Source organism: Heliangelus exortis, chromosome 15 (genome assembly GCF_036169615.1).
Source record: "Heliangelus exortis chromosome 15, bHelExo1.hap1, whole genome shotgun sequence".
In the NCBI taxonomy this organism is placed as follows: domain Eukaryota; kingdom Metazoa; phylum Chordata; class Aves; order Apodiformes; family Trochilidae; genus Heliangelus; species Heliangelus exortis.
The window spans coordinates 11,851,882-11,866,134 of NC_092436.1; the positions used below are offsets into that span (position 1 = coordinate 11,851,882).

The following is a 14,253-nucleotide window of genomic DNA, read 5'->3' on the forward strand; positions in this document are numbered from 1 at the left end:
GGGGGGATTTAAGAGGTGAATGATTTTTAGCTGCTATTTGTCTTGCAGTGTATTCACAGTCTTGAGTCTACTGCATTCAGTCCACTAACTTTGGGTCTAGAAAATGACTGAGCAGGATGGTTTTACCTAATATTGCCTTATCCTGAAACTGCTGTGTATCTCCTGTCATTCATGTTACTAATACACACAGAAATCAATACTGTGTCCTTTAAACTTCTTTTTCATCCTGAAACAACTGGAGGGCATTTTTTTTAATGTTTCTCAGAATTTAATATCTGCTATATACATAGAATAAATAAGAAGTTATACATGCATAATAAATATAACATTTTTCTCTTATTTGACACTCCTATTAAAAATACTTAAGGCATAGTACTAATGTGTAGTCCTTCTGTTCCGCTCAAAAAATGAGATTGCTGTTTCTACTGAATAAATTGGTTTTCTCTGAGAACATTAAGGGTAGTAATTCTTCTATGGAGATTCTAGGATGTGAATCATTAAGAATTTTGAGGAGCAGTGTTGAGCATCCTATTCAGGATGAGCCACAGAGATGAAATGTTTACTGCCAATTTCTGTTGCAATACTAGATGACTACATGATGTACAGTTCTGCTGGAGTTTCAGCTACTAATGTTTCTCATATACATACTATACAGGTTTGCAAATTCACATTCAGCACTGACCTTTTACCTATAGACATCTCACTGATAATAAATAGCAACATATTGTCTCATTTTTTGCCTTCATCCAGACAGCAGAATATTTTAACCATTTAAAACAGTACTAGACATCTTTTCATGAATGTGACTTTCTTCATATGCACACAGGCTGCATTTTCCTTTTAGTAAAGAAATAAAATAAGGCTGCTGATGGCTCCAAATGAAGCAGTCATAATTGTAAAGTAAAAATGAAAAAAATTACACAGTCAAGGGAAAAGTTTAACTAGAAAAAATAGGATCTTTGCTTATACCATACTGTTTCCAGGGTTTAGATAAACCTGAGAAATAACAGTTCACTGAATTATTGTATTCTGTAGGATTGTTTGTTTTATCTGGGTGTATGTGATTCTACTTACTCTGAAATCCTGCATTTTGAATCAGATGTTCCATGAAAATGCAAAATGCAGTCACCGGAAGCCTGTTTCCTCAGGTTATTTTATCAGTTTGTACGCAGAAACAGGTAGCTGGGGATAGTCAGATGTGCATTATTCAACTGGAGTATGTAACCCTGGGGAATATGTGTATAGTTATACAAAGATATTCTTCAGATGCCATATTTAAATGTGTGACTTCTGGATATCTGCTCAGCTTTTTGATTTTTCTTTTGTTGTTAGTTTGAAAATGAAATAATCTTAAAGTTGGACCATGAAGTGGAAGGAGGACGAGGGGACGAACACTATGTGCAGCTGTTTGAGTCTATGTAAGTAGTGCAAGAGAAGGGATGCCCTCAGGATTGGTGTTTATCTTACTGTTTCTGTTTCTCAAACTGATAGTCTCACTTAGGAGTAGTTTTGCTTGTTAAAATTATTTTCCTGGTTGCATTTCAGTCTTCAATGCTGCAGCTAAATTATGAAGAAGTAATACCTAAACTGCATTTCTCTGTTTGACTTTCAAGCCAAGATACTGAAATTTACCCAGCATTTTTAGTCTTTCCCCATTTTTCTTAGTGACCTTCCTTGGTTTTATTTCACACTAATAAAAAAATATTTTAAAATGCCTTCTCTCAGTGTCTATAATTGTTACAAGAGTTTATTCTCTCAATTTACATAAGGTGACTGTTTTGGAATGAGGAAGTCATGAAGTGCCACAGTTTAAGAAAAATATTGCTGTATTTGTAACAATTCCAGAGCCTGAAATAGCATCTCCTTTTCTTCTTGTCTGCCCACATCCAGTTTTATTCTTTTACTTTAATAGCTGTGCCTTCACGGATGGCACATTGTGTGTGTGATGTATTGGGCAGTGGTGGAGTCCTTGTCCCTATATCTGAGGATCTGTTCCTAGCTTGGCACCAGGAAAGGAGATGATGGATCAGGTTTTGGGTACTTTGCTGAGGTCCTATTCTAGACCAAAGCTTAGATAATTCTGAGGAGTAAAAATTGAATTTTGCAATTATTTGGAACTTAATACATGAAAGTTTAAAAATATTAGTGTGCTTTAATAATAATTGATATTTGTTTGCATATAAGTTGAGCACTGTAAAGGAAACACTAAGACATCCCAAATTAATATTGTGTGAAACTGCTAACCGTAAGGACACAGCATAGTTTAAGACATAAATTGTAAAGGTTTCATTTTTTCCTCTTGATTTTTATCACATCTGTCATTTAGTTATCTTAATTGCCATTACAGAAAGGGAATTGCCAGTGCATTCTGCAGCTGCTTTAACCCTAATTCAGCGTGTGCCTTCAGGTCCAGTTTTTTAGCTGATGCTACTCATGTTCTTTTGTGGGGTTTTTTTGTGCAGTCTTACAGAGTGTGCTCGTCAGTATCCTGGCATTTTTAACTTGGTTGAGAATTTTGTCAACCTTGTTAAAGGCCTCTTGGAGAAACTGCTGGATTACCGAGCAGTGATGAGTGATGAAAGCAAGGACAACCGCATGAGCTGCACTGTCAACTTACTGGTATGTTCTCCCTTGTAATTCCTGTGTGGGAGTGGGAAAGAGCCTTAAAATCCTTTTATTAAAGATGCAGGTAAATCTTCTTGGGGACAGGAGTGGCAGACAATGCTCAGTAGTGATTTAAATTCCAAGGCAAGAGAGTTTTATATCTCTTTGCAAGGATATAAGCACAAACTTGAAAGCAACTCATATAACTGCAGATGTGTTACAGTGACCAGAGAGGGCTTTAGTCCTGGAATTAATTTTTGGAGGTATTGCTCAAGAGGCATCAACTTCAATAAATACCAGCTTCTTTTCTGGCCATCAGCTGTAGCCAGGGTATATAATTTATTGTGTTACTTCATTTGGATAACCATATTTCTTCTTACCCAACTGGAAAAGTTTCAGTAATGATTTAATTGTTGTTTAGGAGAAGTATACACTTGTATATATAATAATAAAACATAATAATAGCTAATTAAAATATTCCTTGAAACAGTAGTGCCAAGTTTAAACTTAAGACATTCTGTAAACAATGTATTTCTTATGCTGTTCAAATTGCAAGAAAATCAGAACCTTGGAAAAAGATGTTATATTGCTTATTAATAAGATCTTAAGAGAAATTGTAAATTTTTGTGTCCCTAGAATTTCTACAAGGACATTAATCGTGAGGAGATGTATATCAGGTATGGCAGTTGTTCTCTTGGATCTGTTCTGGAGATGGCAGTAATGGTGCCTTATGAATTCTGTTCTTATCACTGTGCTTGGGGTTGTGTTACTTAATGTTTATCACCTGCAATGACTCTATTGTAGACCTGGCCTCATTTATTTTCTTACTCCATTGTTACCTTAGCCCCTAGTGATTTGGATTCTATTATTTCTCATCAGCAGCAGCACTTTTTCCCCATGAATCAACTTTTAGTTGATCAAATCACTCAATATTTGTTGTCTATCATTTTAAGTGAAGAAAATGCAGCTGGATTTGTGATTTGTTGGAGGGTGTATCATACATTTAGAATGGCAGACAAAAACCTTTGAGTTTTGTAGAACTGTGCAGTCTGCCAATTTAAATATGCAAAAATATATGCAATGCAGAATTACTAGTAAAGCATTTCTCTGTCAGAGCTATAGCTATACTGGAGAATTTGTTGTGCTTACACCTATTGACAGCAACCAGGAAAGTCTGAACGATAGCACAGAGATTGAATGCTTCCCCGAGTGTCCTTATAGAGTCTCTGGGTAGTGGCTGCACAGCATCTATCAGATTTTCATTGCAGAGCTTGTCTAGAACTTTTTTGACACTTAGCATTCCAGTCATGTCAGTATCTGGTCTAATCCTTGTTCTCTCCACTCACAGGTATTTGTATAAACTGCGTGATCTTCACTTAGACTGTGAGAATTACACAGAAGCAGCATATACCCTTCTACTCCATACCTGGCTCTTGAAGGTTAGATTTTATAAATTCAATATAGAAATAAAATTTTGCAATTTTCTCATTTATAAATTAATAAATCATCTTAATTTCTGATTTACTGCATGTTAGCTATTTTCCATAGGGATCTTCATGTTTCTTATCAGCTTGCAGCCAGCGTGGGGAGAGCCCTTCTAAAATCTTTGTTCACAAAGCCATACTGTGATTTGGGCTTCTAGTTAAAAATACTCCAGTAGTTCATAGAACATATACACTGGTTATTGTACCTGTATTTTCAATAGGTGATTAAGAGCCAAATCTAACTTCCTAGTGAGAATATTTTGTGAAAAAACTGAAGATACTCAACTTCCATGGTGTTTTCATTTTATGAATTTCTTACTATTCCAGACATAAGTGAAAATCAAACACCATTTTTTTCCAGCTATCACAAGGAGACATCTGACTTCTAATTTTAAATAATATTGATTACTCTGCCAAATAATGCTTGCTTACTTTTACAGCTATTTATTTTTTTTCACTACAGCTTATGTTTTTTCTCATTATAATGGATTTTATCAATAAAAATGTTGATAAAATACATTTCTATTTCAAGGGAAAGTTCAAAATTTAAATGTTCTTCAGCCAAAATTAGATATTTTTTCCAAAATTGCCTTTAGTGCAAAACTATATAAATCTGGCAGTTCGTGGTGCTATTTTGATGAAGCTTAATTTTACTTTTCTGGCCACTTATGAGGTAGGTTATATACATTGGTACAGACGAAGAGAATATTATGTGCAAATACTTTAGTACAAAAAATATCAAGTCTGAATTAGTCAGGATGATACCCCTGAAATAAATTGACTACCTTTCTCACATAAATTTTTATCCAAAATGCTTGGGTGAGGGGTAGGAGGGAATGCAGGTTTCTAAATGTTACGATGCCCTGGTTATCACATTAAATACAGCACTTGTTTGAAGAAGTAATGAGAACATTGCCAGTGCCTTTCTCAGCTTTTTTGTGTAAGGGTAAAAAAGACTGGGAAAGAACCCAGAGCAGGAATGTGTGCATGTGGAATAATGCTCAATATATCATACTTCTTTTGGATATACTTTTCTTCTCAGTGGTCAGATGAGCAGTGTGCACCCCAAGTCATGTCAACAGAGTTCCAGTGTTCACAGACCTATCGACAGTTGAAAGAGAATTTGTATGAGAAGATCATAGAGTACTTTGACAAGGGAAAGGTGGGTCTGCAGGGTTCTTCCTCCTGCCAAATCTCTTTTTACTGTGTTACTATGCATAGCATTATTTAACGAATGTGCTTTGTATGAAACACTTGTGTAGGAAATCCTCTTTGAAATGTGGGTCAGTTAACAATTGTTTCCTGAAAGCCTATTCAAAACATGGTCTATATAGTTCTATGTAGACACATTCTTTCAATAAGCACATTCACACAGAAGAGGGCTACTGTTTATGTTGATCTCAAGCATTTCTGTCAGGCAGTAGTCAAGGAGTAAACAATTTTGCATGTATTTTCTTTTGCTGAGAAAAGAATACACAGATTACATTTCTAAACCATTCTGTCATTATCTTCCAAAAACCCAGACAGTTCAAAGTGACCATATTTGTTTTTGGGAAGTCTGGGAGCTATATCCCAACTGTATCCCAAACTAACTGTATCCCAACTAACATGCTGCATTTTGATGTTCAGTTCCTGGGTTTAGTTCAGTATTTAAAACAAAAAAAACCTTAATAAAATTGCCTGTCAATACAAAGAGTTGAGATTTTTAGAAATCAAAGCCCTAGAAGACAGGGCGAAAATTTGCAGTTAATAAATCTGACGATCCAGTAATCATTATGTCTTGTTCAGGTTTAGCCAAAGCTATGAAGGGGGAAGGCAATTAGTTACTGCTTCTTGCAAAATACAGGCATAACTCCTCCATCAAAGTCTCCCCTGTAATTCAGAAAGTAGAAAGTTTTTGATGCTTCAGCACTGTGCAGGAGAATGCAGTTCTGTTTATAGCTTCTCAGGTTCTTTTTGTTGGCATCTAAAATAACTATGGTATAGCAGTCCCCACCCACTATATCAGAATGATCACATACTCATGATTTCTCATCTACCTAGCATTCAGCTTCTCTTCAGCTACATCAGAGGTTTGCAGCTGTCTGGTTCAGATCTGCATCGTGCAAAAATGGTCATACTGAGTGTGACCGCTTGTATCCTCCTTACTTCAGTAGAGAATTATGCTTAGAAAAACCCTTTTGTCTCCTTTATTTGGAAAGGATGAGAAAACTGGCAAAAGTTGAGAAATATGTTTGAGAGGGAGTTTCTGTCTGCTTTAAGACCTCTTATGTGCTGTGTACATTAAGTGCCTTTAGCAGATGAGATAAACTCTCCTAGTCTTTCCTAGTCATTCCTCCTAATTTTCAGAGGTAGCTGTTAAATTGTATGTAAAGAAACCAGCTGCTACTCCAGGCAAGCACAAGTTTAAGTCTGAGCCGTGTAATTTTTTAGCTGACAAGAGAGGTGTCATACAGAAAGACACCTGTGATTGTTTCTGCTTCAGAATTTCTTGTAAAGTGAGGTTCATTTGTTTTAGGGAGGCAGGTGCAGGACCCTCATACCCTGCTCCTCTGCTGGATGTTAAGCAACTTAAGCAATTTACTCTTTTTTCATAATATATCTGAAAAGTGATTTTTTTTTTATATGAGCTTATTGCAAGAATAAGGTAGGTTTACTTCTTCCTTTAATGAACCGTAAAACTCTTGTTTTTTACATTTATCTGCTTTCCTGAAGTGTGATGCTGTGAGTCTTCCATTCTAAATGTACAGTTTAAAAATTTAATTTAAAGACAGCACAATCAATAAAACTGTAGTTAAACAGTGATGCATTAAAAACTGCTTTGACCCGGGTTTACTTTTTGCTTTTGTGGTTACATTTTAGATGTGGGAAGAAGCCATAACTTTATGCAAAGAACTTGCAGAGCAGTATGAAAAGGAAGTTTTTGACTATGAACTTCTAAGTCAGAACCTGGTAAGAGTATATACAGATCTTAATTATTTTGGTCACATAAATATTAGTACTTTGAGCTATCAGATGACAGAGTTATGTATAAGCTTGTTGTCTACTATTATTTTTTAATCCATTTGTCTGTGGGTTGCAGTACTGTATTGTAACCTTCCCATGGTAAAGTAATTAAGGAAGAGATTCATGAAGAACTATTTGTTAGAGTTCTGTGCTTATTAAGATATTTTGAAATTTAGAGACAAACTAAATGCTTTGAGTTAGCAAAATTTAAAGGCATTATGTATTTATAAGGCACTATGTATATTTGCATATAAATGTAAACAATATTTAATATACCACAGTAGAGCCATGTGCATGCTGGTTATTGCTATAGCTTAGCAACTGATAATCACTAATTCTTGCACATCCACTGATATCTGCAGTACACTACAGAGGTTAAAAAATAAATGGAAAAAAGCCACACCACAAATAGAAATAATTACAGTTGGTTTTGCTTTCAGATTCAACAAGCCAAGTTCTATGAAAACATTATGAAAATTCTGAGACCTAAACCAGATTATTTTGCTGTTGGGTATTATGGCCAAGGATTCCCCACCTTCCTAAGGGTAAACGTGTTTAATTTCTTACTTTTTAAATGTATTTTCACATGCTTCTAAAATATGAGTGTACTCTACTAATGCAAGTGAGTCTCTGGGGATATTTGACATGGATTTAGTTGTGCTTTGGTGCAAGACTGTAGTCAAAATCTGATTTTTTATTTTAGTTACAAAGTGATACTGATTTTTTTCTTATTTTTTTTCTTCATGTGTTTCCTCTGTACACAGGCTACCATGTGGGGAAATCAAAAAAGGGGATAGTTTTTTTTCAAGAAATCTGCCAAACTTAGGAAGTCATGCACAACTGGCTTTTATTTAATTTTTTTTCAAGATCATTGTTTTCTTTTAACCACATTAGTACATGTAGTCAGAACATAAAACTAACCTGGATATTTGCTTTTTTCTTGTAGAATAAAAAAGTAAATTCTTTTCTTGCCTATTGTAGTCAAAATGGTAGCTTTCTTCACACTTGAAAAGCAATGCAAGACCTCTCCCAGTTCCAAAGTTGCCTTGAAAATATTGGAAAGATTGTGAAACATGATGCTACTATCACACCAAAGGTGGCCACACCCCTTTTGTTTCTGGTATCGTAGAAGTAGCCTGGTGAATTAAGGAATCTGCATCACAGATGAGCAGATTTGGGGCTAGACTGTATTGTAAATGAGGACATTTCCTAGTACCAAGTAGAAGGACCAGACCTGTACATTGACATTAGAAATCTGTGAAATCTGGACCCAGAATGTATTTGAAAGAAAATCATTTTACCTGACAGACAAGAAGAAAAGGAATTTCTCTCCTCCCAGTACGTTTTTATCCTGCTTTACAGGAGTACCCCCAGTGGTGATGCCAGGTTATCATCATTCTGTCTAACAGCATAAAGCAGGGCCCCAGGAGAGAAAGTGAGGGCTTCCAGCACCTGGTCAAAATGATGTCTTGCTTTGGAGTTAATTCAAGTTCAGAAAGCAGTAACACTGATTCCATTATTTGGAGACCCTGTTGTGTCTTTGTACTCATAAACATGCATCTGTAACTTTTACCTCAGCATCATGCAGCCCAAGAAATCAGCTGTTTATTCCTTGCAGAACAAAGTGTTCATCTATCGTGGGAAGGAATATGAGAGGAGAGAGGATTTCCAGGCACAGCTGATGAGTCAGTTTCCCAGTGCAGAGAAGATGAACACCACCTCAGCACCTGGAGAAGGTGTGAAAAACTCTCCTGGTCAATGTATCCTTGAACATGGAGGAGATTACAGAACAAAGGCAGGGTGGGGAAACCTTTTTTTTAAGGATGAAAGTTTATTACTATGGAAGCTCAGTTTGCACATATTTTTTATGTGTCTTTTATGGTTAGCATATGGTTTTTATGGTTTGCTCCTATTAAGAGTCTGCCTCTTTCAGTCTCTACAGAATCATTTTGGTTGGAAGAGGCCCTAAAGACTGACTCCAAACATAAATCTAGTCTGCAACTAAACCGTGTCCCTAAGCATGACATCTGCATCTCTGTAGAATCCCTCCAGGGGTGGTGGCTCAGCCTCTCTCTCACCATCCTGTTTCAGTGGTTGATAGCAACTTAAGTGAAGAAAATTCATCCAGGTTCATACATGGTTTATGCCTATTTTCTTCAAATGGCAAAACCAGTGACGAACACTTGAGCTGGTCAGGTTTAAAGCAGCCAGTTGTTGTTGCTTTCTTTTCACACTGTTGGGGCGATGCAGGGAGTCTAAAATAGAACATTAAACTTGGGAGCCAAGCTTCTAAGTCTGTCTTATATTTTAATTAATTTTATTTTCTGTGACATGTGTGCTTCAGCCCTTCCTTAAAGTAGAATTTGGTTGAGTCTGACTGCAACTAGAGAGATAAGCACTACTTATTCACTGAAGAAGGAGTTACAGGATCTAACCTGAGAGCATTAGTTTCAAACATACTGACGTATGTAGGACTATGATATATTTACTTATTAATACAGATTGTGGATTTAAAAAATATCATTTCTGTAGAAAAAGGAAATCTTAAGTAAAAGGGCTTCTCAGTTACAGATTTCAAAGATGAAATGCTATACATTATGACATTATGCATGCCAAAAGCTAAATATTGAAACTGTTAATATCAGATGTTGTTAATTTTTTTAAGTTGGATGGGCCTTAAACTTTGAGGGATCTGTGTGATTCCTTTTTTTATTTTTATTTTTTTTTTTTAATTTTTTTTTTCCAAGAAAGCTCTTTAAATTAAAGCTGTGCAGATTTTTCATCCGGAAATGTCTTTACAATTATTCCTTTTATTTCCCCTGCAGCCTACAATATTTTCCACTGGTGGTTAATAACACATCCTTAGCTCACATGATTTCAGATATCCAATGTTTTACAGTGCAACCAGTGCTGGACGAGCAGCCTAGGTTAAAAAATAAGGCAGTACCAGACCAAATTATCAAGTAAGTGAATTTTCTTAATAGGTAAATAGGTAATTTAGTTGCTAAACAGACAACCATTGTTTTGTGAACAGTCATGCACCAATGAATCTTTTGTTTTCTGAGTCTGATGACAGGAATTCCCTTGGAAATTCATGAAAGGCCATCTGCCAGGGTTACAGGGTGGGGAGGTGGCACTCATGCTGTGGGCCCAAGTTACTGAGTTTTCAACACACCCTCTTAGTCACAGAACGGAGAGAGAGGGATGCTGGAGGTGATTGGCAGTGTAAGAATGGTTGAGTTGAAGGTTCTTGTAAAACAGTCTTGCAACTTACCTTGCCAAGTGCAAAAGACATGGTGGGAGATACTGTGGCCAACATTTTGCTTCTTATTTTTAAGATAATCTGTTTCTTTTGAGTGCTATTATAAAGCAGGCAAGCAGTATGTATGCAAGACTACAGGGCAGTAAAAACCTTTTTTTAGATTGTCTGCAGGTTTTAACATTAAGCTGAAGTTCTGCAATTTTTATGCCTGGCAATAACACCATGTCACAAACTGAAGCTTAATACCTGTAGAATACTCTGTGTTTACCCTGCTATATAGATAATGTAATTGTCTCCTGAGTTTTCAGTTAAGTGCTTTTTCTATGAGCAATACATTTGCTTGTGATTAAAACCTCAAGTGACTCAAAATGAAATACTTCTTTGTGATAACAAGAGTCAAAAATTTCTGAAAGCTGTATTTTACCGTAGTCTTTCTTTAATCTTTCAGCTTTTATAAGTCCAACAATGTGCACCGGTTCCACTATTCAAGACCAGTCAGAAAAGGCTCTGTTGATCCTGAAAATGAATTTGCGGTAAGGAAATGCCTGACAGGGTGATGGATGCAGTTCTGGTAGCTGTGATTGGATTTTAATCTAGATATTTTTTTTAGTCTTACATCACTCATTGCAGACATCCTAACTTTAGGATCCGGTTCAAAAAAAAAAAACCATAAGATTTCTCTGTTTCAGCACTACTCCTAAATTCTTATTCAGTGATACATCAGTTTCAACTGCAAGTAAACTTTATGTAGTTAGTACATTCAACACATTTGTGTTAAGCAGTAATGCTTTTCTGATACACCATTTCATTGGGAAACAAGATGACATGGAAATAAGCATCAAAGATATTACCTCCTGTATTTTACAGCACTTCTGTTAGCTGCCAGCTTGGCAGTGAGAGGTATGTGCTGTCTGCTTTCATAAGTCTTGTGAAATCTTGACAAATTAGAGTATTACGTATGTCATTTTTATTCCCGTACATAATGGTGCAATACTGAGAAATAGTCTTCAGTGTTCAAATATCCTAGGAGATTTGCAACATCATAAATTATTTTCCAGTGTCATGATAAAACTGTGGAAAGAGGCTATATTTTAATTTTACAGATATCTGTTAATAGTTTCTTGTGAAAAACATACTATCAAATCTTAATGGCTAAAGCTGTTTCGTGGGATACTGATGGGAAATTTATTTTAAAACCGTACAATTCAGTTATGTGCATGCTGATTGGTTGTGTCAATAGTTTGATGTAAGGAGCTTCTCACCTGCTGATAAATGAAGTGCTTCAGATGCAGCACACTACCCTGACATCTCAGCTTTGCACTGTTTTGTCAAGACTCATGGTGCAAATTGGTTTCCTTTGCAACCTGGAGATTTTTGCTGCCATTTATGAATATACCTTGAAGTGGTTTTACAGAAATTAAGTTGTTAAAGTTTTCATTGCTGGTGACAAAAAATTATATGCATTCTTACCTTAGGGGGATAGAAAGTGGCATAATTGGAGGATGTCTTCATTCACTTCATTATTCTGTGTCTCAGTGCTGGCAGGTTAGGTGAGCTGACATTGGTAAAGTAAGGAGCAGTAGGGTAAAGGAAGAAGTGGCATTTTAAAGTACCAAGAGCTGGTCTTGTTCAGAAGAGGAAAGGAAAAAAGTAGGAATACTGTCAAGTTGTTAAAGCACTATTACTGCTTTTAATTGCAGAAATACATTTCGAAAGAGGAGGAAGTAGAATCTTGATAAAGGTGAGAGTAGGTCATTTAGTCACAGTCATTCCATCTGTAATGGCAAAAATAGGAATAGATACTAAAAGATTCAAGGGTAATTTTCTTCTTCCTCTGCTTTGAGCAGATTTAGTGCATGAAGATGGCCTAATGATAAAAATGATTTGTGCAAATTGCTCTGCTCGTTTCAGTTTCTAGTGTCCTTTTATGCAAAAATGTGTATGTTTGCCATCTACTTTCTTTCCACTGGATCAGAGGGCAAAAAAGATTAAAGTTTAAATCTTGAAGCACCATTTTTCTCCCTGCTGTTTTCTTAATAGTCTATGTGGATTGAGAGAACATCATTTGTTACAGCATACAAACTTCCTGGAATTCTACGGTGGTTTGAAGTTGTCTCCATGTCACAGGTGTGTATCAACCTACTAAGAACCTGTAAAACATGTAACTATACAGATCCTCATGTACAAAGTTGCTGGCAAATTTGTTACACAAGGCTATTGTTATTTGCTTTCTTTTATACATAAATAACTGTAATTGTTTTATTATTCTGCTGCTGGGATCAATACATCTTGCATCTGATTTATAGTTTGAGAACCAAGTCCTAAGAGAACTGAACAAATCTGTGTTGGTTTGCTGAATTCCAAGAATGGTCTTTATATAAGTGAAGTTTTATAAAACCAAAAAGACCTCATTATCTCTTTAGAAACCTTAATAATCTTTTGTTTCTTTGTAGACTACAATTAGTCCTTTAGAGAATGCTATTGAGACCATGTCCATGACAAATGAAAAAATTTTGGTGATGATTAACCAGTACCAGAGTGATGAGAACCTTCCTATTAATCCACTTTCTATGTTTCTGAATGGAATAGTTGATCCAGCTGTTATGGGTGGCTTTGCTAAATATGAAAAGGTAAGAGCCTCTAAGGCAGTGCAGAGACTGTTTCAGGTACATTGATTCATATTCCTGCTACATCTTTTGTTCTCAGTGGCATTGGGATGTAGCTCGGAGTATGAAAGCTGTAATTCCACTGATTAAGATATCCCCATATCCTCATTTGAAAGCAGAAATAACCTCATATCCTGTCTCTGAGAGCAGAAACTAGCAAACTAGAGTAACAAACTCAGTATTAGTTGTAGTTATGAGAATTTTCAAATACATGTGACATGCAATACCCCTTTTGTGATGAAAAGGCTCTTGCACATCAGGATATTTGGTCTGGAGTAAAAAGATAAAAATCTTGCAGTAAGTCTGGAGTATTTACATGTGGGTTGTCAATTAAACCATCACCAGGTTTTCTCAGTAACAGCAGCCATTCTGCATAGCAGTTTTTCGGTTAAACAGAAATACATATAAAAGCTATTCTGGAGATGCATGGAAAAACCATGTCTTGAGGAACTGAACTGTAGAAAATTTATCCCTAAGGCTACATTGTGAAAATGGGGCAGGAGAAAAATCAGAAATGTTAAATACTCATATAAATTTAAATCCTAAAGTATTAGCTCTGCTTCTGCCTGCCATTTCCTGATGAAGAGCATGTGCCATGCTCAGTACACACAACTTGTCAGCTTTCAATTGATATAATGAGGAATTACCACTATTAGTGTCTGGTTAAGGAGAGTGTATAGGTCTTTATTTGATGTCCAATATAATGATCACCATCTGGAACCAGTGGTGTAATCACAGTTTTCTTTACCTGTCAGAATGATGGACTGAATTATTTTTTTGTCTAAGGCTTTCTTTACAGAAGAGTATTACAGAGACCATCCAGAGGATCAAGAAAAGCTGAATAGACTCAAAGATCTAATTGCTTGGCAGGTAACTTCTTACTGTCAGTAGTAACTAAGGCTACATCAGCTATTCCTTTTTTCTGTTCCTTTCTTGCAGGAGAATATAGCATTTAGATGTCTGTGTAATTTTGGACTTGGTTTTGCATCTTTGTTGGGTTTTGTTTGTTTGTCTTTTGGTTTTTGTTTGTTTGGTGTTGGGGTTTTTTGTTTTGGTTTTTTGTTTTGTTTTTTACTGTTTCCCCAAAGTGTAGGGTGGGGTAGAAGAAGGTTCTTGTGAGTTCATAACATTTTTTGAAAAGGGGCTTGTAGTAAAATATTCTGACAGACTAAACCACCTGTTTCAGAATATGTGTAGCTGTAAAAAGACCAAATATTTATTATCCTATTTA

General features: G+C 35.9%; 1 protein-coding gene across 1 annotated transcript in view; it reads left to right on the plus strand.

Moving 5' to 3' along the window:
• DOCK2 (dedicator of cytokinesis 2) overlaps positions 1-14,253 on the plus strand; it is a 129,106-nt gene that overhangs the window by 105,417 nt on the left and 9,436 nt on the right. Inside the window, exons 34-46 of the mRNA XM_071758480.1 lie at positions 1,333-1,418; positions 2,463-2,619; positions 3,241-3,281; positions 3,953-4,043; positions 5,131-5,250; positions 6,951-7,040; positions 7,535-7,639; positions 8,713-8,854; positions 9,976-10,057; positions 10,805-10,889; positions 12,397-12,483; positions 12,810-12,986; positions 13,809-13,892. Coding sequence (XP_071614581.1) covers positions 1,333-1,418; positions 2,463-2,619; positions 3,241-3,281; positions 3,953-4,043; positions 5,131-5,250; positions 6,951-7,040; positions 7,535-7,639; positions 8,713-8,854; positions 9,976-10,057; positions 10,805-10,889; positions 12,397-12,483; positions 12,810-12,986; positions 13,809-13,892 — 1,347 coding nt within the window. The remainder of the gene's footprint in view (positions 1-1,332; positions 1,419-2,462; positions 2,620-3,240; positions 3,282-3,952; positions 4,044-5,130; positions 5,251-6,950; positions 7,041-7,534; positions 7,640-8,712; positions 8,855-9,975; positions 10,058-10,804; positions 10,890-12,396; positions 12,484-12,809; positions 12,987-13,808; positions 13,893-14,253) is intronic.